This window comes from Ceratotherium simum, chromosome 39 (genome assembly GCF_057802395.1).
Source record: "Ceratotherium simum simum isolate JZ-2026a chromosome 39, ASM5780239v1, whole genome shotgun sequence".
NCBI classification, from domain to species: domain Eukaryota; kingdom Metazoa; phylum Chordata; class Mammalia; order Perissodactyla; family Rhinocerotidae; genus Ceratotherium; species Ceratotherium simum.
Genome location: NC_141938.1, coordinates 15,435,784 through 15,463,339, shown reverse-complemented (window position 1 = coordinate 15,463,339; position 27,556 = coordinate 15,435,784). Strand labels below are relative to the sequence as shown.

General features: G+C 61.8%; 1 protein-coding gene across 1 annotated transcript; it reads left to right on the top strand.

The window, feature by feature from the left end:
- Positions 1–3,984: 3,984 nt before the first annotated feature.
- On the top strand, positions 3,985–26,713 carry ONECUT3 (one cut homeobox 3). Its single transcript, XM_087425834.1, has 2 exons — positions 3,985–5,190; positions 24,054–26,713. The coding sequence occupies exons 1-2, from the start codon at positions 4,029–4,031 to the stop codon at positions 24,344–24,346; spliced, it is 1,455 nt and encodes a 484-aa protein (XP_087281960.1). The 5' UTR covers positions 3,985–4,028; the 3' UTR covers positions 24,347–26,713.
- Positions 26,714–27,556: the final 843 nt, after the last annotated feature.

Here is a 27,556-nt window from a genome sequence, read left to right as displayed (position 1 = left end):
CCGGCCGCGACCACCCTCCCCCGAGTAGTAGACGCTGGGGAGTGTGGGGAATTCTCTCCGCTAACTGTGCCCCTCGAAATCCCAGGCTGGCGGAGGCCGAGCTGCGGTGGCGGGGGGGAGAGGACGCGGGGCCCCAGGGACACCCCCAGCCCCCGTGCCCGGCGCAAACATTCGCCGTGTTTGCCGAGCGCGCGGCGGGCGGCGCGGTCCGGGACCGATGAGTATTCGATGGAGCCGCGCGCGGCGGCGGGGGCGACGGAGCCCGGGCGGGCGCGGGGATCGATCGGGCGCAGCTGTCGCCAACACGCCCGCGGGAGCATCCACCCCGCGGGGCAGCGCGACCGGGCGCCCCCCGATCGCGGGCAGGAAGCTCGGCACGTCAGGCCCGCCAGGGGCGAAACCCCAACGTCGCGGCGCCCCAGGTTCGGAGTGTCCGCGCGCCCAACGTCGGAGAGTGGCAACTTCGGGCGCCGAGCGCGCAGCCCCGCCGGGGGGCCCTCGCCCGGCCGGAAAAGCCTAGCACCCGTCCCCCAAATTCTAAATAAAGTCCTCGGACCCCGCCGGAACGAAGGCGCAGGAGTCGGGCGGGAGGACTCCGGCCCGCCAGGTGCGCGCGGGCGCCCGCAGGTTTGGGGGCTGGAGGTGGGGCCGGTGGGGATCTCTTCACTCCGGCGGGGCTGGAGGGGAACATTAATCACCACTGTTTATTAAAATCTCGCTCTAATAAAAGGAGGGGTGCCCAGCGGCGGGTGATTTTCATTTCCATGGGGGACAAATCGAATCACAGAATCAGCCCCCGACGGTGGAGGGGCCTAGAGGAGGCCCAGAAAGGGGAAACTTTGGGTATATTCCTCCCCTCCCCCAATATTTTTAGCTGCGATGCGGGAGCCAGAACAGGGAAGGCTGCCTGTCTCAGAAGAGGGGAGGTGGAGGGGGCCGCTTACAGGGGAGATTTGAGCTTGGCGGGGGAGGTGATGGCCTTTGAAGCTGCAGAGATGACCCGGCCCCCAGGGCCAGCGAGGAGGAGGCCCGAATCCCAGCCTGTCCTGCCCAAGGCTCTCTGGACGCTTCCAGCCCCTGGGTTAGCGGGCCCTGAGGCTGTGCCTCTTGGCTTCTCCCAGGCCGGGACTGGGCACAGAGAGGGTGGGTGTCGGCCTGGGGGCAGCCCAGCGCATGCCAAAGGATCTTGAGGCGCAGACTCCGGCTCCAGAGGTCAAACTCCAATTTTCCTAGAGGGGATACTGAGGCCGGAGATCTTCCGTGACGTGGCCAAGGTCCCTGCAGGGGTGAGGATGGGGGGCACCCTGCCCCGCATCCAGCCCACCCCTCCCCCACCGGCAATTTGCCTAATGACCCAAGATCGATCAGGGCCTGAGCCGCCAGCCCGCCTCCTCGTGGCCGGCTCAATTCTATTTTACTAATTACTGAAAGGCTGCTGGTGGGGGAAGCCAGTTCCGGGGCTCCAAGGGGCCACCCTCCCTCTCTGGATACTTGTTTGTTCAATCTCCCAGTGGGAGCGAGGTCCCCATCCCTGGAGAAGTCCAAGTCCCGGGACTAAGGGGGTGGGGGTCTGCGTGCCCCTGGATACGTTTGGCCGAACCAGGCCAGGAGGCCCCTACCAGTCAGTGTGCAGAGCTTGGCGTGCCCTGGGGCAGCGCGGGGAGGGATCTTCTTCATCTCACAGCCCCTGGTCAGCCTCTTCCTTCAAAATGGATGCTTTCCCATCAGAAAAGCCACACATGCTTGTTATAAAAATGAAAATAGTCAAGCAGGAGGAAATACAGAATTCATGACCCCGACGCCCACGGAGCACCCCTCGGTTAACATTTGGGGGGGACTCCCTTCCACCCTTGTTCTCCCACCCACAAGATCCCCCAGCTGCCGCCTGATCAGAGCTCCTTGGGCCTGCGATGCAATCAATTGATTTTTAGATCCCACGATTATTTTTAATTATCTGTGATTGTTGGTGGGTGGGATTGGGGGGCCCAGGCGGGGGCTCAGCGCAGCCAGAACCTGCTTTCCAGACCCGGAACCTGCACGGGGAGGGGGACACTCAGGTGTCCGGACCTGCCCCTCTCTCCCAGCTCCGTTATCCCACCTGGAAGATGCGTGGAATGACAAACAACCTAAAATTACATATAAACCCTGGACATCCGGGAGGACGTGGACAGAACACAGGACCCAAGGCGGCGCCCAGCCGGCCGCCCCCCTCTACCTTGGGCCTGAGGCAGATGGAGAAGAAGGGTGTGACTCAACTCCCCTCAGGGTTGGGTGAGGAGGGTGTGTGTGCCTGGGAAACAGTAGGCAGCTACTAAATGCTGAGTCTGAAGCACAAAGCACTAACAGGGCCGCTCTTTAGCCCCATCCCACCCCAGGCCACTCTACTGTCAGATCCCCCAAGCTGGGGGTTGGGTCCTCCAGGCACCCCAAGTCCCTCGCCCTCAGAGACAGCCGCCCTCCCTCTCCGGCGATGGTGGTCAGCACGGAAGCGTCTCTGCTCTCAGCTGGCCAGACAGGAAGGCACCCTCCTCCCCATCACAGAAGGGGAGACTGAGGCACAGAAGGCCCTGGCGCAGAGTCGCGGTTCAGAGAGTCATCTCCCCGATACACAGCCACATCTGCAGGGGCCGGGCAGGTGGGGGTGGAGAGGGAGCTGCCAGACTGTTTGCAGGGAAGGGGGTGGCTTCCCAACAGGGTCTTCCGGGTCCTCCCCACTGAGATGGGGTGACCAGGGGCTGCAGCAGAGGCCTGGACAGCCCCACCCTCCCTCTACGCTTCTGGAAAATGGGCAAAGGTTACCCTGGGGCAGATGTCATGGGGGAGAAGCAAGGGGCGGGCTGATTTGGGGCTTCCCTCCGAACCAGACACTCTGGCCTTGCGATGGGGACCGGGCTGGCCACTCCGGAGCCCCCTCCCTGACCTTCGTCTTACCCCACTGGAGGGATCCACGGGAGTCCCTCTCACCCATTTCCCCCAGTTCCTGGGGATCACTGGTCCTCACCCGTCTCCAGGTGGTGAGGAAAAGGAACACCTTCGCTCCCCCCACCCAAAAGAGAAACTGGGCTGGAGGGTGGTTTGAAGCAGGGGCTCCTTGGGAAGCAGAGAGGATGTGTCCTCTGCCTGCCTGCTCTGGAGGGATCGTGGGTTCTTTAAAGGTCACCCCCAAGCTGGAGACGGAGGAAACTAGAAGGACCTGGGATTGGGAGGGGCGTTTGGCACCCCTGAGGCCAGGTGCTTCATTGTACAGCTGGGGAAACTGAGGCCCTGGTGCCCACACATGGGAGCAGACTCAGACAGGCCTGACCAAGCCTGGGGACCCCCCTTTCTGCACCACTCCCCCCAGAGAGGTCGTGTAGGGGGCTGGGACTCCCTGCCCACGCTTCGGTAGAGGGAGCTGAGCCTGCAGAGGGGCCAACGTCCTGGGGTCTGTGTGTGCGCCTGGGGGGAACAGGTGGATCACAGGCCCCCAAGCAGCCGCACTCCCACACACTCCCTGGAGATGGACCCAGGGGCGCCAGGCAGGGAAGTAACCTTGTGACCCTCCGGGGAGAGACACGGAATCGGAGGTGCAGAGACAATGCCCCCAGCTCCACCTCGGCGGAATCTGTCCTCGGACTCCCGTCTGTCGTCCCCGGGTACAGCCGGCCCCCGGGGGGCCCGGGAGGGCGCAGAGGCAGGGGACCCCAGAAGCCTCGAGTCTGGCCCACTCCGGCCTGCCTGGCGCTCGAGGGGGCCGGGGAGGGCGGAGAGAAAGCCGACGGGAGGCGGCGGCGAGGGGAGCGGGTGGGCGGGGGCGCTGACGTCAGACCCGGGCCCGGGCGCCGGCGGCCGCTCCCCCGCCACATCCTGGTGGCCGCGCTCGCAGCCGGGCCGGGCCGTGTGCCGCGCAGCCGGGCAGCCTCGCGCGCAGCCACCGGGGAGCGGGCGGGGGCCATGCGGCGGCTTTGAGCGCGCCGGGCCGGCGCCGAGGAGCGCGCGCGGCGGGCGGGCGGCCGAGCCAGCGAGGGGCCCGCGCGCGGCGGGCGAGCATGGAGCTGAGGCTGGAGAGCCTGGGGGGTCTGCACGGCGTGGCCCACGCGCAGGCGGGCGAGCTGCTGAGCCCGGGCCACGCGCGCTCGGCGGCGGCGCAGCACCGAGGCCTGGTGGCGCCCGGGCGCCCGGGCCTGGTGGCCGGCATGGCGAGCCTGCTGGACGGCGGCGGCGGCGGTGGGGGCGCCGGGGGCGCGGGCGGCGCAGGCGGCGCGGGCGGCGGCACCGACTTCCGCGGGGAGCTGGCGGGCCCGCTGCACCCGGCCATGGGCATGGCCTGCGAGGCTCCTGGCCTGGGCGGCACCTACACGACGCTCACGCCCCTGCAGCACCTGCCGCCCCTCGCGGCCGTGGCCGACAAGTTCCACCAGCACGCGGCGGCTGCGGCCGTGGCCGGGGCGCACAGCGGCCACCCCCACGCGCACCCGCACCCGGCGGCCGCGCCGCCCCCGCCGCCCCCTCCGCAGCGCCTGGCGGCCAGCGTGAGCGGCAGCTTCACCCTCATGCGCGACGAGCGCGCAGCGCTCGCCTCCGTGGGCCACCTCTACGGGCCCTACGGCAAGGAGCTGCCCGCCATGGGATCGCCGCTGTCGCCGCTGCCCAACGCGCTGCCGCCCGCGCTGCACGGCGCCCCGCAGCCCCCGCCGCCGCCGCCGCCCCCGCCGCTGGCCGCCTACGGCACGCCGAGTCACCTGGCCGGGGACAAGCTGCTGCCGCCCGCAGCCTTCGAGCCGCACGCCGCGCTGCTGGGGCGCGCCGAGGACGCGCTGGCCCGCGGGCTGCCCGGAGGCGGCGGCGGCGGCGGCGGCGCGGGCGGCGGGGGCACCGCGGGGCTGCTGGCGCCGCTGGGCGGGCTGGCGGCGGCCGGGACGCACGGGCCACACGCGGGCGGCGGCGGCGGCCCCGGGGCGGGCGCGGCGGCGGAGGAGATCAACACGAAGGAGGTGGCGCAGCGCATCACGGCGGAGCTGAAGCGTTACAGCATCCCGCAGGCGATCTTCGCGCAGCGCGTCCTGTGCCGCTCTCAGGGCACGCTCTCCGACCTGCTGCGCAACCCCAAGCCGTGGGGCAAGCTCAAGTCGGGCCGCGAGACCTTCCGCAGGATGTGGAAGTGGCTGCAGGAGCCCGAGTTCCAGCGCATGTCGGCGCTGCGCCTCGCAGGTAGGAGCGCGGCGCACACCGCCCGGCCCTGGGGCGCCGGCCTGGGGCTCCCCAGCACCAAGCAGGGCGGTAGCGGGGCGACCCGGCCCCCTCCCCATACCGCGGCGGCGCGCCCCGCCAGCTGGCTGGGGACTCCCTTGCAGGAGACTAGAGCGTGATCTGCGCCCCTGGCCATCTGTACCGTCGCGAGAAGGGGGAAAGGGATTGTGCCGCCTTCCCCCCATGGCCGCCCACCCGGCCCCTCTGGAACGGAGAGGGAGTCCCTGGGTCCTTTTAGACAGCTGGGAGGGTCCCCGAAGCGGCCTGCAGGGTCGCTCATTGTGTGTGTGATGGGGGGGGGGCGGCGGTGGGGGTGCTGTGCCCCAGACGCGCCGCTGCTGTCAGCTCGGGGTGCCACTCCCCCCTCCCGAACAGCCCCTCGCTGCGCCTCCAGCCCCGGGGCAGAGAGCCGGGACCGTGCACCGGGCGCCGGCGCCGTGGCGACCAGGGCCGGGCCCGCGCTCAGCCCCCGGGCCCCAGCGCGCGCTTCTTTGTAGCTCGGCCTCCACGATCGATAGCCCCCTCCCCCTCTCCGGCCGCTGGCAAAGGTCACCCGAGAACGGGCGGGGGAGGGGCGGCCCGGGGGACCCTCGGACCGCGCTGGCCCGGAGGCCTTCACACCCCGGCCGGCCCCGCGCGTTTGCTCCTGGCTCGGGCGCGCGCACCCCTGCGGCCTCGCTTCGTCGTCTCTCTCGGTTCCACCTCTCCTCTCTCTGTCGGGGCAAACTGACATCTATTTATTTTTCGCTTGCTTTCCGTTTTCCTACTGTTCCTCCTTATCTTTTCTCCTCTCTGTGGCTCTCTTTTCCCGTCTCTCTCTGCCTCTGTGTCTCTGTCTCTCTGGTTCACACTGACACAGGCCCCCACCCCCTGGGGACCCCACTCCCTCCTCCCTCCCTCCTCCCTCCCAGCTGACAACAGCTGGGTCCACACCTGCCCCAAGCCAGGTGGCCTTGCCAGGCCCCCTTCTTCTGGGTGGGTATGGGGCGCAGGAGAGCCCCTGACACTGTCACCTCGGCAGGCTTGGCTTGGGTGGGGGTGTCTTTCCCTGGCCACACTGGGGAGGGGGCTGCAGCCGCCCCAGCCGCGGGGACAATAGCTGCCGCGGGCGCCTGATCGATCGCTTCTCCGCGCACAGGGGCGAGCGGGGCTGGAGGGAGTGCGCTGGGGCTCAGACTAGTGCCGGGAGCAGGAGGCAGGGAGGGACGTGGGGGGCTTAGAGGAGGGTGTGCCGGTTGGGGGACTGAGAGGGGTCCTGTGTTCTTTCCTCTCCTCCTCCCCCAGGCGTACTGGACAACCCAGGGAGGCTGCAGTGACACACGGGCCTCAGTTTCCCCTTCTGCAGAGTGAGGTGCCTGGCTGAGGCTCCTGTGGCCTTCTTCGATTCTCCACTTTGGGAAACGGGGAAATAAATTCTCCTCCATATGTCACAGGTGACCAAGCACACAGAGAGGTCGTTGTGACATGTTGGAAATGGCGTTAGGAACCTGGACAGCTCTGTGTAAGGGCAGGCCCCGCTCTGTCCTGCTCCCCAGACACACGCAGGGACATGGGTGTGCTCGCAGGGGACACAGTCATAACAAACGGCCATGGCCGGCCGTGTGCAACATGGGTGACCTCAGGTAGGGAGCACACCCCACACGCTCTGGCCAACGGCGTGGCGCTGAGGCCTTTGACAATGAGTGGCATTCGTCAGACTTGGAGACACGTGGCCTTTGACCTATCGCCATAGCGGCCACCTTCCACCTCCTACCCCATGCATATATTTGGGGGGACTTTGTGTCCAGCATGGGTATACCCCAAAGAACACGCACCACTTTCCATTTCTCTGTCACCTTACGTAACTAAGATGGCCAGTTAGTGGTATTTGAATTACAAATTTCTTGGCCACCCGAAAGATGGGTCAGAGTGTCACAGAAGGACAAACCAAAGTGGAGAGGTCCCCGTGGTGAGTCGCCCAGCCCAGCCGGGCAGGATGTGGGGGCTTGCATAGTCGGGGCTTCCCTTCGGGATGCTAGTATAATTACAGGTGGGGAAACTGAGGCCAAGTTTGCATCCCAGCCCGGCTTCCCTGGCTTCTGTGGCTCTAGCGAGCAGCCTCAGGTCTCCGAGCCTCGGTTTCCCCTTTTGGGAAATGGGAGTCAGAACAGTGGCCGCTTCAGTGGCCCCAGGGCCTGGCACGAGCTGGAGTCCTGGGGACAATGACCAGGGACCACCAGCCTGTCCCCATCCTCCCCACCGCTGCCCACGCCGTGACCCTGCCAACCCGCCTGGTCCGCGCGCCGGGCCCTGGGCCCCCGCTGCACCTGGGGCGCGCTCGGAGCGCGTCTACACCGCGGGCTCGGCCTGGGATGTTAGAGGCCGCCGGGCCGAGGGCAGCGGGATAATTAGGCGCCGGCCGAGAGGCCTTTAGTTCCGGTCGCTGCGCAAATGAAAAGCGGTTAAGTGGCGGCAAATCGCGGCGCTTAGGGGGCGGCGGGGCGCGTCTCCCTCCCGAACGAGCCGAGCACGCGACCGCCCGAGGCGCCTCCAGGTGCCCGACCGGCTCCCCCTCCGCATGATGCAAGCCCGGCGGGAGAACTCGCCGCCCTCCCTCCTCCCCCGGCTCCGTCCCGGGCCCAGCGAAGCCGCCGGCTCTGCGCCCCAGTCCGGCCCGCGCGCCACGGGCTCCCCGCTCGGTCCCGTCCGAGTGTCCGCCCGGGCGCTGGGGTCAGGGAAGAGAAAGCGACGAGAGGGAGGAAGACTCACACGCAGAGACGGGGAGAGACACAGAGACAGGCAGGGAGAGACCGACGAAAACAGAGAGAGAAAGAAAATGGAGAGACCGAAGTGGAGAGAAAGACAGACAAACAGAAACAGAGAAAGACAGACAATAAGAGAAAGGGGGAGACTGACAGGGGCGGGGAGAGCTCCCTCACCGTGCCTGGGGCCACTCCGCCCGGGTCTCTCTGGCACCCATCCCTCCAGCTCTCCCCTCCTCCCCTTCCCGGATCTTTGTTTCTTCCAACCACCTGAGAAATCTGTCCAGGTAGACCTCAGGGTTCCCCACTCCGTCGCCGCACACCCGCCTGCTCTGCGTGCCTCGGTTTACCCATCTGTAAAATGTGTGTGCACTGGGGGATCCCGGTTCTGGGTCTGACAGTCTGAGGTTCTGGTAAGGCCCGTCCTGCAGCTCCCCAACCCCACTGCCAGCGGGGCCTCGCCCCACCCCACCCCACGCCACCCCAGGGCCCGCAGCTGCCCAGCCGCCTCCTCTTTGAAGCCCTCCCCGGCCGCGTCTCCAACAGTAATTACGGGAGAGGGGCGGGGGGAGGGGCCGGCGGGCTCCTCGGCTGGGCCGGGGCGGTCGATGAATTCGAATTACCGTCTCTAATTCATCAGCGACCCCCGGTCGATGGCTTTGGCCGTCCTCAAATATTGTTTAAATTGCAACTCCGGAGAAAAAGTGTTTTTTGTAACTGATCAGAAAAAATATATATAAAATAAAATATCAGAGGGAGGCGATGGAAGGAAGGGCCCTCTCCCCCTCCTCACCCACTGGGGAGCTTTGAGCCCAGCATCCCTGAGGGATGAGGGCAACCAGAGTACGGGGAAACTGAGGCAGGGAGGGAGCCTTTTATGGAACCAATTTTGTGATGCGGGCAGCGGTGCTGGCGGACTGCAGGGTTGGCGGTGGGTGGGCAGCAGTGGCCAGGGGCTGGGGGTGCTGATGGAAAGGGAAAACGCAAGCCAGCTCCCCCCACCTTGAAGACAGACCCCAGGGTGCCTGCTCCCCACCTCTCCTCCCACTCTGCAGCCACCATGCCAGACAGGAGGTGCATGGGGGGGGCGGTCCTGAGGCTGAAGGGACCCAGCCCACAAGGTCCAATCCGGGGGTCCAACTTGGAGGGATGGCTGTCCATCCCCCCACAAGCACTCAGGACAGCCCCCTGGACCAAAACCTCTGCACCTTCTGGAGGAACCTCACCTAGAACCACAAGAGGTCCATGCCTCTTACAGACCACTCCCCACATCCCAGCAGAGAACTAGAAGATGTGGGCCTCACCTGGGCTCCGTCGCTGACGACCGTTGGTGAGGTCTGAGCCTCAGTTTCCTCATCTGAGAAAGGGGCAGAATCAGGTGCCACCTGGCAGGCGCTGGCTGGGTTTATTATCAACCCTGCTCCCCCCACAGAGACCCTCAGTGCAATCACAGACCTGCACCTGAGGCCACATTGCTTAATCGCCTCCAGGCACCCTCTTCTCATCTTAGGGAGGAGACCTGGGGTCACCCCGAGGCAGCCTGTGTTCCGTGGGACCCACGGAGGCAGTCTGGGAGGGATCTAGGGTCTGGATGGGACGCTGTAGGCCCCCACAGGGATGCACGGAGTGGGGGAAAAGTGTCTGGGGCTGTGTGTGCCAGAGCCACGCGGGGCTGTGCACGGGGTCCAGGGTGAGCAGCTGCCTCCTTCCAGACCACAGGACCCAGGTCGGGGCAGCCCCAGCACCCTGCCCAGGGTCAATGATTCTGGTTGCCCCCATGCACAGGGGGAGGGAGAGGAGGGGCAGGCTCTGAGATAGGAGGGGCCAGCTGGGGTGCCCGAAGCCACCCCCCTCCTGGTTCAACCCCTAGGAATGAGAGATGGAATCATCCAGAATGGCCTTGTAAGCCGGCGTGGCACCCACTTTACGGAACCCCAAGCTGAGGCTGAGAAGAAGGAAGGCGGGCGCTCACCAAAGCCACAAGCCCAGAGTGAAGTGGCCCGGGTTCCCCAGCAGGAAATGGGGGCCGGGGTGCAGCCCCCTGACCCGGCTTAAGATGCTCAGGCTCCCACCTCCTGCAGAAATGGGGGCTGTTCCAGGCAGGTGGCCCAGAGAGGACAAAGGCTGGGAGTGGGGAGCTCAGTGGATTGAGATGAGGGACAGCGGAGTGGCTCTCAAGGTCACGGCACGCCCCAGCCCTCACGCAGCCTGGGGGACCCTGGGGCGAGTGGACGGTGGGGCTGGAGAGGCCTGCGCTTCTCTTCCGGCTCCTCCAGGGGCGACAGGATTATGGCCCCTTTGTGAACCCCCCGGGGACCACCAGAGACCCTCAGGGAGGGCATGTGGGGACCAGGTCCCAGCTTCCTCCGTCCGACTCCAAGCCACCAGGACCCCCGCTTCCATGCTATTCCTGGCGAACAGCCCCCTCCTGGACGCCGGCTCTCAGGGTGAGCCTGGGCCCATAATCCCTCCTTGCCTGAGTGACAGGATGGTCACCCCCACTTCACAGATGAGCACACAGGTGCTGGCCTTTGCTCCTTTATTCTTTTTTTTTTAATAATTTTATTTTATTTATTTTTCCCCCAAAGCCCCAACAGATAGTTGCATGTCATAGTTGCACATCATTCTAGCTGCTGTATGTGGGACGCGGCCTCAGCATGGCCGGAGAAGCGGTGGGTGCATCGGTGCGCGCCCGGGATCCGAACCCGGGCCGCCAGCAGCGGAGTGCGCGCACTTAACCGCTAAGCCATGGGGCCAGCCCTGCTCCTTTATTCTGAAGTCTCCTTGGCCTAAAACCCTGGAACTAACCAAGACCTGACCATTCTCCTCCCTAATCTCTCTCCCGTTCTCTGCTTCACCCCTATCAACCATCACCACTCTAGTCTGAGCGACCCACTTCCTCTAGTCTGGCCGCCTCTTCCTCCTTGCTGGTCTCCAGGCTCCCCGCCCACCCCTGGTGTCCTCCCCCCAGAAGCTGGAGGGGGCTTTTGAGGGTCACCTTGGAGCCCGTCCCTCCTCTGGTTAGTGTCCTGCCGTGTGACTCCCCAGAGCCCTTAAGACATAGAGGAAGCGCCCAGGATGCCCTGACTTTCTGTCCTGTGGGGATGGGGAAGGGGGCCCTTTGGCTCTGGGTGGAAACCCGAGGACAAAGGCTGGGAGGTGGGAAAGCCCAGAGCCACTGTAAAGAGTGCGTCCCGGCCCCTGCTGCCGGCATCTTTGTGTGTAGCCAAGAGCCGGCTTAACCAGGGGAGCACAAGCCGTTTTGAATCGTTTTTTGTTTTTTTTTTAAAGATTTTATTTATTTATTTTTTCCCCCAAAGCCCCAGCAGATAGTTGTATGTCATAGCTGCACATCCTTCTAGTTGCTGTATGTGGGACGCGGCCTCAGCATGGCCGGAGAAGCGGTGCGTCGGTGCACGCCCGGGATCCGAACCTGGGCCGCCAGCAGCGGAGCGCGTGCACTTAACCACTAAGCCACCAGGCCGGCCCTGAATCAAGTTTTTAATTAAATATGGCCCTTGATCAATAAGGAAGGCAGTGCTAGTGGAGGAGGGAAGAGGCTGGGCAGGAGCCAGGGATGGCCTGGGAGACCCACATGACCTCAGGCAGTGCCAGTGCACCTGCGGCCTCAGTTTCCCCTCTGCCAAACGGGTGTAGACATGAGTAGGGCTAGGAACTGGGGCCCACCTGCCACTGAGTCTCACCCCATGGGCAGATAGGGGGGTGGCTCAGTCCTGCCAAGTCACAGGCACAAAGCCACGGATTCACAGCAGATGGAGACAGGGACAAGGAGAGGCGTCCACGACTGGCCCAGGCTGTGGAGAGATGTGCAGGGGACGCAGGTGTAGACCAGCACAGGGACGTACAGTTGACACCCACATTCACCTAGGACAAGCGTGCAGACTCCGCCTCAGGACCCGCATCCGCCTTCGGCCCGGGTCTGGCGTATTCGAGGCGCACCGGGCGCGGGCGCATCAGGAAGAACATCCGTCTCCTCTGCTTAGGGGCTGGGGGTCATCCGTGCGCTCCCAGCTGGACCCGCCGACCACCTCTCCTCCGCATCCGGGCGGATGCTGTCCGCCCCTACTTCCTAGCTCTGGGGGATTGGGAGAGGGTCGCATCCGCCCACTGAGACGAGGGTGGGTGAATAGGGGTCAGAGTGCGGGGACAGCAGGGTCCGAGCGTCTCCAAGCGCCCTTGCGCATCCGCGCGCGCTGCGGAAGATGTGAGTGCCTCAGTTTCTCCCACTAGGCGGACGCCGCCCCGCAGTGCCTCGTCTGTCCTTGGGGGGATGGGGTGGGGTGGTGGTGCTCTGAACCCGAACGTATCCAGCGCGCGCCCGCCATCCGCAGCCTGGCGGGCCGTGCGCGCACGCAGCCGGTATAGGGAGACCCGGAGCCCAGCACTGCACACCCGCGGCCTTCGAGCCTCAGGGTACCAGCGCGCGCTCGACGGGAGAGCGCAGCCCCCAACAGGCTCCCGCATCCCACCTGTGGGAAATCACAGCCGCCTTTGGGCCCCTCCCTCCTGGCTGAACGCCCCGGGGCGCCGGCGGGCTTGGTGCGCTCGGAGCGGCGGGGTCGCATGGCCAGGAGCGCAGTCGGCGGAGCGCGGGGTCCTCGGGACGGACTGCGGGGGACGGGGGCGCTCAGGGAAGGATGAGCGGGGTGGCCGCTCAGGCCGGTGACCATGGACAAGTCGCTTTCCCCCCGCGCACCTCCGCTTCCCCAAATGGAGACAAGAATCTCCAGCCCAGCGAGGGCAAAGTGGATAAAGAGAAAGGCTCCAGCGCGCAGTTGGAGCGGAGCGACGACGCTCGGCAGCCTCGAGTGCTCTCTCCCTCCCCCTCCCTTTGTTCCCCTTTCTTAAAAAACATTGCATTATTTTTTAAATGGTTGACACTTTTGCCAGGTTCCAAATTTAAGTGGAACAAGAGGGCGTCCTCCATTCTCCTCCTTTCTGCAAACCACACTTTGTGTGTGTGTGTGAGGAAGATCAGCCCTGAGCTAATATCCGTGCTAATCCTCCTCTTTTTGCTGAGGAAGACCGGCTCTGAGCTAACATCTGTTGCCAATCCTCCTCCTTTTTTTCTTCCCCAAAGCCCCAGTGGATAGTTGTATGTCATAGTTGCACATCCTTCTAGTTGCTGTATGTGGGACGCGGCCTCAGCATGGCCCCAGAAGCGGTGCGTGTGTGCGCGCCCGGGATCTGAACCCCGGTCGCCAGCAGCGGAGCGCGCGCACTTAACCGCTCAGCCACCGGCTGGCCCCATGCAAACCACACTTTCTATTTCTCCTTCTAGAGAGAGGTTCCACTTAATCCAGCAGCTAGAAGTGCACGTTGTTTTTGTGAAAAAAAAAAACACGCAATGGAGAGGTCCCAGTGGAACCCGTGAGAACATTCCACATCAGGAAAGAGAGAGCCTGCTAGGTCATTTTTGCCGGCTGTGTAGTATTCATCCCTTTGGTCGTTTCCTTCTCTCTTCAACCACCTCCCCGCCCGGCGGACATTTAGGCTGTTTCAGACGGTTTGTGGTCACCCTCCGCGGCCGCAGGGAATACGTCAGGGACGGACCATGTTGCGTGTGAGTTTATCTGTGGATTAATTTCCCGATCATTGAGGTCCTGGGTCACTCCCCCTTTTCTGCACTGGCCTCTGCTCTTTTTCTTATCGCTGGTTCCTTTCCTGTCATCTTTTTCAAATCCATTTCCAATTGTCAGCTTCTGTGACTTCTTAACATTTTTTTAAAAAATAAAAGCCCTGTGCTTGCACGTGTGTGCGCGCGCGCGCGCGTGTGCTGGGGCGGTTTGCCCCCGTGAGAAGGTGCCTGAAGTGGGGGGCCTCTTCGTGGCTGAAGCTGCCCCTGGACCCGGGTTCCCCGCCACAGGCGCTGCGCCTTTCAGATGGGCCCCCAGGAGGGGCGGCCGGAGTCCACGTGGAAAGCACGTTTCCCTGATAAGACTTTGAAAGGCTCGGAACTAATTTGAAAATGCGGCCATTAAAATCCCATCAGGGGGAGCGGGGAGGGAGGAGGCAGGGGCCTCTCTGGAAGGCTGGGCACCGGACAAGGTGGTACGGGGGCAGGGAGCAGAGGTGCAGGCCGGGCGGGCTGGGAGGGGGGGAGGGGGCTGGGGGGGAGGGGGCCTAGTGGAGGGGCATCAGGAACACGTGACGACAGATGGAGGGCTGCTGAGGCCTCCGGGAGTCCTCCCTGGAGACGGCTCCGTGCCCCCCCACCCATGGGACCCCTGTCCCAGCTCCCTCAGTGGTGCAGGGTGTGGATAAAGAGGGTCCACGTGCGTTCTCCAGGTCCCCCTCAGAGTGACTCGCTGTGTGACCTTGGGCAAGTCCCCCACCATCTATGGGCTGGGGAGGCCATCGGGTGATGCTCAGGACAGCTCAGCCCAGTGGGGACGAGCCACCAGGCCGGGGGCGTTTATGTTCCCCACATCCAGGGCTGGGCAGGTGGTGGCCAGGGTGGGATGCGTCGCCAAGGAAACAGGTCATCATCCCAGCCGGAGACCAGGCTCCGTATCAATTGTCTGCTCATGGAAGCCGGAGCCAAGTGCAGGAGGTGGCCAGAGGGGAGGGGAGGGGACAGCCGGCTGCCGCTCTGGTTCCCACACGCGCACCCCACGCCCAGGTGGACAGACACTGTGGGGGGGTAGGTACAGGCGCATGGGTGGGGGGATGCAGACAAGAGTGGCTTGGTGGCACAGACAGTGAGACACAGAGGGACGAGGGCAATCACTGAGCTGCCCCCATCGCTGAATTCTGGGGCCATCGTCCAGCTGTTGTCCTTCCCTGTCACACCCAGCCTTCTTGGGATGGGGGTTCGCCTTCCTGGCGCCACTCTGGCTCGGGCCTCTTCTGTCTTCTTTCACTGTCCCCGACACCCGGGCTCGGTCTCCAGTCCGCCCTCCATGCCCAGGTCTGTCCCCACATGGAGGCCTCATGGACCCCAGCTGGGCTCACATCTTCCCCTGACAAACACCCCACCCATATGCACCTCCATCCCCCACCTCCAACCAGCAGCCCTGTTTTGGAACAAAGTCAGGCGTCACCGTCCAGGATCTGTGTGATGGTCAGAGGAACGTGTCTTCCGAGCCAGATGTGGCTCCGGGAGGTGGGGGCTGCGTCTGTCTTGTGCCCAGCTGTCCCCAGCCGCACTACGCACACAGTAGGTGCTAGATAAACATATGAAGGAAGGGAGGGAGGGACATATGGGTGGCAGGGTCCCCTTTGGCGTTCATTCAGAGCTTGCTTCACAGCCTGTCACCTCCACTCACAGACAAGGACATCAGGATCACGGGTCACTGTGTCCACTTGATAAACCAGGAAACCGATGTCCACAGAGTGTGTGCTCGAGGCCACTGTGGAGCCCAGGCCCAGCGTTCCCGCTGACGGGAATGGCGGGGGTCGGGTGGGCAGCCAGCCCGGGGTCAGGTAGGCAGACGGGAGCCGTCCTGGGGTCTGGATGGACACACTGGCTTCTGTGGGGCGCCAGCCACACTCGCTGTCACACCCAGCCAGCCACTGACGTCCTCAGTTCTTCACTCTGCGTCCTCCTGTTTTGCATCCACACTCGTGTCCCCTGCACGCCCACAGCCAGCTGCAAGCAGATGTTAGCGGAGGTCTGCTGGCCCCTGGGCCCCCCACCACCCATCACATCCTCTGGGCCTCTCCTCCTCTGCCCTCCAGGCCCCCCGCCTGTCACACGGGTGGCTCTTGCTGCCGTCGCAGGTTGTGCCTGTTACACGTGTGTGGTTTGATCGTACGTGGACGCCCCCCCCTCATTGTATCAGGCGCACCGCGCACACCACATGCCCGCACACTGCCCTCCACTGGCCAGGCGCTGCTGCAGCCCCACTCGGGCACACCCAGCGGAGGGGGACAGACGGACGCCTGTGTGGTTATCTCGCTTGAGGCCAGGGATGCTCCAGGACGGGCGCAACATCGGCACTCGTCCCCCCTGCCCCCGGCACCCAAGGCCACCCGCACAGCCGCTGACCAGCTCTTGGACCCGGGGGGAGACAGATGCCGCCACCTACTGGCGCCCCCCTTACATGCCCGACCACAGCGGGCCTCTGGGGGTGGGGGAGGGAGGAGGGGGAGAGGATGAAGAGGAACAGGAGGGGGGAAGGGGAGACAGAGCGGGGGAAGGAGGGAGAGGGTGGAGAGGAGAGGGAGAGGGGGATGGGGGAGGGGGAGGGGAAGGAGAAGAGGGGGTGGGGGAGGAGGGGGAAGGAGCCGGATGTCTATCAGAAGATGACTGGGGGGGCGTGAACAGGTGCGATCCCAGTGTCCTCCCTCCCGTGTAGACCCGATTCTCTTGGATCCACTGAGGGGTGATGGCTCCCTGGCTGACTCAGACAGGGTGCTCCCTGCTGAGGGCGCTCCCCGGGGACCCACTGCCCTGCCTAGCCTCCCAGGGCAGTGGCCAGCTGGGTGTCTCCCAGCAGGGTCTTCTAGTCTGGGCTGAGTCCCGTCGCTGCCCCATCACCCACACAGGGGGTCACCAGGGGCATCAGTCATTGGATAGATACACCCAGCCAGCAGCCTCCTGTGGACCCACAACAGAGGGGTCTCAGGCCAGGCCTGGCACCACGAGATTAGGGCTGGAGGTCACACAGGAGGCAGCTGGGGCTCTGCTGGGGGTGAAGGGAAGAGCTTCCTGGGGGAAGGGCCACTGCTGCTGGGCCTTGAGGGATGTGTAGGAGTTCTTTGGCGGGGGCAACCCAACTCCGTACTCCTGACCTCAGTTTCTCCATCCCTCCCCTCTCCAGGAAGATTCCAGGAGAGATGTGGAGGCTTGAGGCCTGCCCTGAGAGAGGGAGAAACCTCACAGTCACGCAGCAAGTGGGTCCAGAGCCAAGCTCGCCCCAGGGACCCCAGCTCGGACCTCATCCCAGCCCCACCATCGTATTCAGGACTTTCCTGGCTAAACCCCTTTCCACAGCCTGCAAGGCAGAGACCATGATTAAGCCCATGTTCCAGTTGAGGAGAGTGAGGCTCAGAGGGCCAACGCCACGCCATAATGAACAGGACAGTGAGGTCTGACTACCCTCTTGGGCCCCGGGAGGGGTCCTGGTGGCAGGGGGTGGTCTGCTGACCCCAGCAACTTTCTAGAAAGGCAGGAAGCAGGAGGAGAGAGGAGCAGGGGGTCTGAAAGGGAAGGGTTTTAATCTGGAACTTGAGAGTCCCCCGGGTCACCTCCCTTTGCCGCCACCTTGACATGGACCAGCGGCCCCGCCCCCCTACCTGGAGCCCGGGCCTGAGCTGGGGGGACGGCTGCCCTCTGCTGGTCACAGCGGGAACCGCGGGCCGGACCCCGCAGAGAGGCCCATTAGCGCGCTTGCTGAGCGCCCCGAGAGGGGGCTGACTTGGGAACCGGTCTCAGTCTCTTCTGGGTCCCCCGTGGTCTCCTCCCGGGGCCTCTGGGACCCTCCAGGAGCCAGCCCCAGACCCTCCTCATCCCTGGAGTCCAACGACTGAGCCGTGGGGGAGACGGGCTGGGGTTGGGGGGCACACCCGGATGTTCTAAGATCAGAACATCTAGGAATCAGCGGTTCTTATATCAGAGTCTCAGTCCCTGGGGTCATGGAGGGCGGACGGGAGAGAAATTTGAGGCCCAAACCGTTACCCAGCAGGGCCCCTGGGTAGAGTAGTTGAATCATCATAAATGCTATGGAGGGGCCGGCCCCCGTGGCTTGGTGGTTAAGTGCGCACGCTCCGCTGCTGGCGGCCGGGGTTCGGATCCCGGGCGCGCACCGACGCACTGCTTCTCGGGCCATGCTGAGGCTGAGTCCCACATACAGCAACTAGAAGGATGTGCAGCTATGACATACAACTATCTACTGGGGCTTTGGGGGGGGGGATAAATAAGTGCTATGGAAAAAAGAAAGGGGAGAGGGGGTGGGGGAAGAGAGGTTCAGCCTTAAATCGGGGGGTCAAGGTAGGCCTCACAGAGGAGATATTTGAGCAAAGACCAAACGGAGGGGAGGGAGCCATGAAGACATGTGCAGAGAGCAATGCAGGTGGAGGTGACAGCCAGTGCAAACGCCCTGAGGTTGGACCAGTGTGGTGGTGGCGGAGCGAGCTGAGTGAGGGGCGGTGGGGCGGTGGAAGGTGAGAGCAGAGAGGTGGCCGCGTGGGAGGTAGGAGGGGCTGGGTGAGATGGGGGCTTGGGCAGCTGCCGGGCACTGAAGAATGTTTGCAGGAGGCAGTGTCCCAGTTTTGCAAATGAGAGGATGAGGCCCTGCAAGGGGACTCCTCTGGGGTCCCAGAGCATGTCTGGTGGCCCACCCCAACAATCCACAAGCCCTGGCTCCTCCTCCCGCTGTCCTGCCCACTGTGGCTGGTGGTGAGGTTGGTGGCCACTCCTGGTCCCCCGATCACAGCGTGGGAGCCCTGGGGAGGGAACCGGGGCTGAGGCCCCCGTGCTGAGCACATGCAAGGTGAGCATGATGGGTTAGTAGGGAAGCTGAGGGTGCAGGAGGTGATGGAGGTGGAGATGATGGCAGTAGAATCGATATAGGTGGTGGAGGTGGGAGTAATGGAGGTGATGGTGGTAGAAGGGATACTAATGGTGGAGAAAGTGGTGATGGAGGAGGCGATGGAGGTGGAGGTGAGGATGGAGAAGGTGATGGAGTAGAAGGGATGCAGGTGGAGGAGGTGATGGTGGAGGAGGTGACGGAGGGTGAGGTGATGGTGGAGGGTATGATGAGGTAGAAGCGACACTGATGGTGAAGGAGGTGATGGTGGAGCAGGTGAGAGTGGAGGAGGTGACGGTGGAGGAGGTGACGGTGGAGGAGGTGATGGTGGAGGAGGTGATGGAGTAGAAGGGATGCAGGTGGAGGAGGTGATGGCAGAGGAGGTGATGGTGATAGAGTGATACAGATGGTGGGGGCGGAGGTGATGATGGAGGAGGTGATGGTGGAGGAGGCAATGGAGGTGGAGGTGCAGGTGGAGGAGGTGATGGTGGAGGAGGTGATGGAGTAGAAGGGATGCAGGTGGAGGAGGTGATGGCAGAGGAGGTGATGGTGATAGAGTGATACAGATGGTGGGGGCGGAGGTGATGATGGAGGAGGTGATGGTGGTGGAGGTGCAGGTGGAGGAGGTGATGGTGGAGGAGGTGATGGAGTAGAAGGGGTGCAGGTGGAGGAGGTGATGGTGGAGGAGGTGATGGAGTAGAAGGGGTGCAGGTGGGGGGGGGGATGGTGGGGGAGGTGATGGAGGAGAAGGGGTGCAGGTGGAGGAGGTGACGGTGGAGGAGGTGATGGAGTAGAAGGGGTGCAGGTGGAGGAGGTGACGGTGGAGGAGGTGATGGAGTAGAAGGGGTGCAGGTGGAGGAGGTGACGGTGGAGGAGGTGATGGAGTAGAAGGGGTGCAGGTGGAGGAGGTGACGGTGGAGGAGGTGATGGAGTAGAAGGGGTGCAGGTGGAGGAGGTGATGGTGGAGGAGGTGATGGTGATAGAGTGATACAGATGGTGGAGGAGGCGGAGGAGGTGATGGTGGAGGAGGTGATGGAGTAGAGGGGGTGCAGGTGGAGGAGGTGATGGGGGAGGAGGTGATGGTGATAGAGTGATACAGATGGTGGAGGAGGTGGAGGAGGTGATGGTGGAGGAGGTGATGGAGTAGAAGGGGTGCAGGTGGAGGAGGTGATGGTGGAGGAGGTGATGGAGTAGAAGGGGTGCAGGTGGAGGAGGTGCTGGTGGAGGCGGCGATGCAGGTGGAAGCCACAGTGGCGTCCCCCGTGGATCCTCGTGGAAGAGGTGCCATAGCGGTGGCGGCGCATTGTGAGGCTGGTGCTTGGTGCGGGTAAGTCCAGGGCTGGCGCCGGCCACCCTCCCCAGCCCGTCCCGGTCAGTCCCTCTCTCCCGTCAGTTTTCACTTCTGGACAAAGGGCTCATACCCAGGGCCTCTCCCCGCCTGGGGCTGCCGGAGCCTCACAGGGACCGCAGTGGCCTCCAGGGCTGGCGGGGTTGGTCCTGGGCCCCGGGAGGGATGCTGATAGGGGGAGGGTGGATGGTCACGGGCGCGCTGATGGGGGGGCTTTGCCTGCCCGCCCCACTGGCGCTCCCACCGCCGCCGCGGGCAGGGCCTCCAGGGCTGTGGGGGATGGACGGATGACAAAGCTGCCCGCGGCAACCAGCTCCGAATGGAGCCCGGATCGATTCGGGCTGCGAGAAGCTGTAATTAGATTGAACGCCAGGAAGGGGGGCCCGCGGAGCCTCTTTTTGCTGCGATCGACAAAATGCGAAGTTTCTTCACGACTCTGCCTTGCTCGGCCCCTCCCCCGCCTCTGCCTCGGGGGCCCCCACTGGGCACTTGACTGGAGAAGGGGAGGCGAATGGGAAAGAGGTGACCCCACATCCTCGCTCCCTCCCCCTCTGACTCTCCGAGTCAACCCCGGCTCCTGTCCTATCCTGCCCTGCCGGGACTCGCTGGGCACCCTTGGGCAAGTGGCTTACCTTCTCTGAGTCAATAAAGAGAAAAATCTCAGCCTTTTGGAATTATTCTAAGGATTAAAAGATAAGATACATGCGAAGCTCTTTCGAGCTTCCTGAGGAGGATTTATATCTCCGTGCTATAAATGTGTGCTGAATTCGTGAGTAAATTGCTAAGGGAATGAATGAATGAATGAGTGAATGAATAAATTGAAGATTACAACAGGTGGGCACGAAGGGCCTCCTTTGGAATGTAAAGGCCTGGGGCTGAGTTTTGACTCTCCCCCGGGACTCGATGCCTGAGACCCAGCTTTCCCTTTGAAAGAATGGGGGACCTGGCCCCCTGCTGTGACCTCACAGGGTGGCCAAGTTCCAAGGAGCTGGGAGGTCAAGTCAGTTCGCGTACTTCCTTCCAACATTTCCTTATGCAGATGAAATACGAACACGTGGTCTTGCTCCCTCATTTTGTACACAAAAGGCTGCCTGGTACCCTGTTCGTCCCCTAGGTTTTGCCTCACCGGCTTTCCACATCCACACCACACCCTCTCCCTCTGTCAGCTTCTCAATATAGTTACAAATACAGTCTTTTGCCTCGATAATATTCAGTCTTGACATTATTATGATTTCAGTAAATACCATCCACAGCTGAGCCGCAGAGAGTACTAGGATTCCATTTTCTTTCCTGTACGGCTCTTTGTTTTTCCAGGAGTTAATAGTTGCCAATCGCAAATTCTTCCCACACTCCGCCACAAAATGCAAAGGCAACTCAATACGATTTTCCACACATGTTAGGTCATCTCCTCTTCCCTTGGTTTTCCTGCTCCGATCTGGATGGGCTGCCCTCCATGTCCTTGCTGCCTTTGTCTCCCTGTCTTCCATGCCCTCCCCTCCTCATCACTTGGGGGACCCTTTTTCCCCTCTGCCAAGTTGAATCACATTTCCTGAATGCCACACCTTCCTTTTTTAATTTACTTCCCTGTTTTGATGGAACACATCCTCTAGTAGCTTTCTGAGAAAGGGTGCGTGGAAGTCAACTTTTGGAGACCTGGAATGTCTGACTATATCTTTGTTCCACCTTGCTGCCTGATGTTTGGCTGGGCGTACAGTTCTAGCTGAGCATGTTTCTCCTCAGAATTTTGAAGGCATTGCTCTGCTGTCTTCTGGTTTTTGAGAAGCCCAAAACCACTCTGATTCTTAGTCCTTCGTGGGACATCTGGGTTTCCTCTCTGGGAGCTTTTACGATCTTCTCTTTATTCTGAGTCTGAAATTTCACAAGGATGAGCCTCGGGGAGCATGTTCTTTCATTCACTGAGCTGACTCTCTCACGGGCTCTTTTAAACTGGACACTTGTGTCCTTCAACCCTGGATTTCTTTTTTTCATTGTTTATTTGATCATCTCTTCCTCTAGTTTGTATTCACAAAGTCTTTTTTTTTCTTTCTTTCTTTTTTTTTTTTTGGTGAGGAAGATCAGCCCTGAGCTAACATCCACGCTAATCCTCCTCTTTTTGCTGAGGAAGACCGGCTCTGAGCTAACATCTATTGCCAATCCTCCTCCTTTTTTTTCTTCCCCAAAGCCCCAGTAGATAGTTGTATGTCACAGTTGCACATCCTTCTAGTTGCTGTATGTGGGACGCGGCCTCAGCATGGCCGGAGAAGCGGTGCGTCGGTGCGCGCCCGGGATCCAAACCCAGGCCGCCAGTAGGGGGGCACACGCACTCAACCGCTAAGCCACGGGGCCGGCCCTCTTCCTCTAGTTTGGATTGTCTCTTGATCAGATGACAAACCTGCTCAATTCATCCTCTCACTTTATCATCTTTCTCTCATTTGCCGTCTCTGCATCTACTTTGTTCCATTTCCAGGGATATTTGCTTAACTTTGTGTTCTAATCCGTACATTGATTTTACTCCAGCTATGATATATGTAAATTCTAAGAGCATTGTCTTGCTCATTAATTGTCTTTTTTACTGAATAGCATCCAGTTCTTGTTTCGTGGATACAGTATTTCTCTCTTACCCCTCTGAGAATGTTAATTATAGCCTTGTCTGTTTCTTCTGAGTTCATCTTCCCCCTCTCTCCTCCTACCATTTTTCTCATTTGTTCTCTCTCTCTCATTAATGGCTTTTATAAAATGTCCAGTAACCTCTAGCCATCACCCTTATTTAATCATAAAACCTGAGGCAGCCAATTAGAAGTGCGTGAGTTCCAGGTCAGAGGGAGACAGCTAGTGAAGTGGTGCATCGGTTCACGTGTGAGAACCTGTTGTTCCCGAGAAATGAGCCACAGCCCAGGGAACATTCATTTATTTTTGCCGACGTGTGGACATTGATCTGGCATGCCGTCTGGTTCGGACTGTTCCGGAACCGAAAAAAGCCAGCTTGGTGTGTGGTCCCAGCAGGCCACCAGGGCTGGCAGCGGGATCTGCTGGTACAGCCTGCACTGCTGACTATGCTGGGGAAGTAACTGAGGCGTGGGGTTCACGGGGAGGCGGGATGGGCAGGCTCTCACTACCCGTAGCCCCTGACTGGTGTGTGGCCAAGAAATCGAGACTCTGCTAGAATTTGGCTGATGCCACCAGCCTCCCCCAGCCGCTGGGTGGAGGCAGCCAACCCGAGCTGATGAAGCCCATCTTTTCTGCCCACCGGCCCCCACTGCATTGAGGGAGGGCGTCCAGCCCTGTTCCACCACCTGGAGCTGCCTCTGTTTCTCCCTCCTGAGCCAGGTGGCCCTGGGACAGGGAGGGGTGGTCCCTCACCACACCCCCTCCTCCTTAGATCCTCCCAGCTCCCGTGGGCACCCGTGGGAGGCCATGTCTGGGTCTCAGCCTGCTGATGGGGGGCAGGCTTGGGTAGCAGCTCAGATATCAGAATCAGGCTGTGGACGCCAATGTCGGCCTGATGCAGGGTCTCTACGGTGGTCAGGCCTCAGAGGACAGCCCTGGGAAGGAGGCACGGACCGTCCCGCCCATCTGAGAACCCAGTTGCCCCATCATTTCAGGGGGAGGTTACTGGGGTTTGTGACGCACTCCAGGGGCCTGTTACTTAACTGCTTCTCACCCAGGTCCACACTGAGTCACACAACTCACATGCAGAGTTTCCACGTCATTTCCCTCCAGATCCCCCAGGTGTGGGCTGCAGAGGGAGGGGGAAGCCACCAGCACCAATTCTTGTACTCTGTGGGGTGGAGGCCTTTACGGGGGCCAGGGGTTTGGGGATATAAGGCTGGGGAGGGGGCTTGCCTGCAGGAGGTTGGGAAGGGTTGGTGCCCCATGCCTGTGGAGATGTGCTCACACTGTGTCCCCTTCTTTGTCCCCCCCAACCCCATCTCTGTCTCCCCACCCACTGTCTGCCCTCCCTCTCCTTCCTCTCTACCCCCTGCTTGCTGCCTTCTGGTCTCTTGCACGTCGCCCTTCCTGTTGACATTTCTGTGTCTCCCTGTCTCTCCTGGCCCTCTCCTCCTGCTGTCTCTCCCCATCTCGCCGCATTTCCCGCTATTTCTGTGTTTCCTGGTGTCTCCCTCCTCTCTCTGCCTTGGGCTGTGTCTCTCTCTCCCGCGTGGCCTGTCTCCTCCCGTCCGGCCGCGCGGTGGCGCTGTGTCCCGCTCGCCCGCGCGCCTGCGCACTGCCACTCGCCCGCAGCCTGCAAGCGGAAGGAGCAGGAGCAGCAGAAGGAGCGCGCGCTGCAGCCGAAGAAGCAGCGCCTGGTGTTCACCGACCTGCAGCGGCGCACGCTGATCGCCATCTTCAAGGAGAACAAGCGGCCGTCGAAGGAGATGCAGGTCACCATCTCGCAGCAGCTCGGCCTGGAGCTCAACACCGTCAGCAACTTCTTCATGAACGCGCGGCGCCGCTGCATGAACCGCTGGGCCGAGGAGCCCGGGGCGGCCCCCGGAGGCCCCGCCGGCGCCACCGCCGCCTTCTCCAAGGCCTGAGGCGCCCGGGCCCGCGCCCTGCCTGCCTCCACGGCCTGGGCGCTGCCCTCCCTCCCACGTCTCCCACCCCACCCTGCCGGCCCGGAGGCCCGCCCCAGGGGGCGCCTGGAGGGGGTGCAGTCCGGGCCCCCTACACCCAGGGCGGGGACGCAGCACACCCCCCTGCCCAAGTGCACAAAAAGGGCCCCCTCCTCCCTCCACCCCAACCCCCTCCAGGCCACAGGAAGCCCTCCACTCTCCCCAGCTGGGAGGGGGGTCACAGACAGGGGCTCCCCAGCTCCCTCTCAATTCAGGACGCCCAGGGGGCCTCGAGGAAAGCCAGGGCTCACCGTGTCGTCCCCGAAAGCGGGTCAAGAAGCACATACTAGAAAAATAATCCGGGTATTAAAAAAAAAAAATGGAATTTTAAGAATAACCCCTTCTTTGCCAGCCCCCGTGGAGGGAGCCTTCCTCCCCGTCGGTCCTCCCAGGCCAGGGACCCTTCCCCGAGAACTCAGCCCCTTCCAAAGTCGCCAAAGCCCACGTCGAGCTGGATCCTCCCAGTGTCCCCACCCACACTGACACCAACCCGGAACCCCCGGCAGAACCGCCCCCACAGCCAAGAACCCAGCTGCCCCTCCGGCGGCCAGGATTCCTTGTGCCAAGAATTGCCTGCCTTAACGTCTGGGGAGGGGGCCTGCAGCGCGACCGCCCAGCACCCACAGGCGAGCACCCTCTCCCACCCCGTCCCGGACCGACCGGAGGGGACGGCTCAAACATGCGGGTAAATTCCAGACGCCTCCCCTCCCCCAGCACACCTCTTGTCAGTTTTCTTCACCTTTAGGCACCTTGATGAACACGCAGGGAGAGACAGACCCCAGGAAACAGAAGAAAAGATCCCGATTCCACGGAGGCGCTACCCCGGAGTCCCCGTGTGCTGGGGTCACGGCGTGGCTTTCTGCTTGGAACCCTCTGGAACTCACCCACCACCTCCCATCGCTCAGGGGGTGCCGCACTGGGCCTGAAGGGGTGACAGGCTTGCCCCTCTCTCTCCATAGAGAGAAGAAGATGCTGGAGAAGGTGGAATCTGCTTGCTCCGTTTTTTTTTGCCAAAAAAATTGACCGGGGAAAGAAAGGGTCAGAAATGAAGATGAGCACCTCCCGGCCCCACCTCCCCTGCTCATCTCATCTCGTCCCGCCGGGTGCCCTCCAAGACTGGCCGGCAGCTGGATCCCAAGAGCCCGCCTCCCCGGGATTCAAGACCTGGAGACTAGAAGGAACTTTCCCCCCCACCCCAAAACCTCCCGTCCCTTCCACTGCCTCCCAGGGAGGTGGCGCCCCCCCCTTGAGAATGCAAAAGACGTTTCTAGGGAAATGCCCCTCCCCCTCCCCCAGGTAAAGGCTACCTCACTGAAGCGTTCGTGTCTGTGATTGGAAAAATCACACTTGATACCAAAGATTTCCCCAAGGACTTGTGCTGGAGGCTCCAGTTCCCTTGCCTCGGGCCGGGGTGGTGCAAAGGCCCGGCTTCTGGCCCTGCCCTCCAGGTCTGAGTCCCTGCGCAACCGTCCCCCACCAGAGAGAGAATGAGAGAGAGAGAGAGGAGAGAGGGAAAGAGATTAGTGAGGTCGATGAGTGCCTTTTTCTTGAACCAAAGATGTGTATGGAATGTTCTCGTGTTCTTATCGACTTGCTATTCTCCCGGCTTTTTAAGCAACTGGATTTGAGTGATGCTTCTAGAATCTTTGGATGTTGGGGCCGAATCCTAAGAGTCCCCATTCTCGCCCAGCAACCAACCCTTCCCCGCCAAACTCACACGTACACACGCATGTGTGCACACACATGCGCACGCACGCACACCGGCTGCCGTCCTTTCTGTGGTGCCCCCGGGCGCTGGGAGCTGGGGTCTGGGGAGGTGGCCCCTTCCTTCGGCCTCCCGCTGGCCAGAGCACCTGCTTGCAGGGGACCGGGCTTCTCCAACTGGGTGGGTCACTTGCCGTTTCCAGCATTCAAGCCCCAGGGGACAGAAGGCAAGGCCTCCGGTTCATTCCCTGTTGGAAAGTCAGAAATTAGCTTGGGATCCTTCTGGTTGTAGAACATTCTAGTTATGGTGAACTGTGGTCAGATTGGGTCAAGCCCCGTGGACACAGGTCACAGAAGAGTCCCCAGATTCCTGGGTCCCTTTCACACACATTTCATTTCATGTGCACACATGCTCACACACACCAGCTCCCCCCCCCCGGGGGCCCTCCCCCGACCCCTGCCCCCCTGCCCCGCCCCGCCAGTCCCCAACATGAAGCCGGTCGCCACACACCAAAGACCCTTCTCCACGCGGGGAATGACGCCTCCAGCACAGCTCCTTTGAGCCTTTGACAATTTTCTCTGAAATACCTCAAAATATTTAATGTATAGTTTATGTGATAAAAAAAAAAATCCTTAGCTAGTTTTTGGAATACGTGACTTGAAGCTTTATACCGTTAAATTATAATTTTGCAGAAGATGGTATGTCGTTTCTTTGGCGAGTTCCGTGGGAGACGTACTGAATGTCAGGCGGCCCAGGCTGGGGAGTCAGAGGCAAAAGGCAGAGGGGGCGCGAGCGAGAGAGCGAGCGAGACTGGGCGGGAGCTCGAAGGACGGCGGTTTACAGATTTCTTGTGGAAACGAATCTTTTAGGAGAGAGGGAGAGAGAGAGAGAGAGAAGTGTACCTTTCTGTACTCTGGCGTGTTCTGTTTCTCATTTTTTGGAGTCATGTCTTATAAGAGTATTTATTATTCTATGTGTTCTGTGTTCAGATGTAATTTAAGAAAAAAAAAAGGAAGAAAAATGAAAAAAAAAAGACACAATGGGATTTGAGTTGCTGCATGACTAATGTACTCTTTCTTGACGATAATGTACTCTGTAGATGGGGTGGGGGGTGGGGGGGCCGTGGGGTCGGAGCCCCAGAATTCCGTGTCGCATCCTTGTGTTTCATGCCCGGGCCTGTGTCCCTGCTTCATGCGCTGCTGTGTGTTCATTTCCCTCTTTGCGAGGATCTGTGTCCCTCTGGCCGGAGGGAGGCGGAGAGAGGGGAAGGAGGGATAGGCTGCAGGGCCTTAGCACCCAACCCGGGTCTCCACCTCCTGGTGCCCACATGCCACCTCCCTGTGCTGCCGGGTGGGGTCCCGGGCCTCCTGCCCCAGGTTTTTGGGCACCAGTGGGTATCACTGCCATCTTGGACGCCACCCTTCCCC

Bases quoted from the DNA above. Each gene is read 5' to 3' on its own strand.
- ONECUT3 (XM_087425834.1), top strand. From the start codon at position 4,029: ATGGAGCTGAGGCTGGAGAGCCTGGGGGGTCTGCACGGCGTGGCCCAC. The intron at 5,191-24,053 runs GTAGGAGCGCGG...ACTCGCCCGCAG, and splicing joins GTCGGCGCTGCGCCTCGCAG to CCTGCAAGCGGAAGGAGCAG.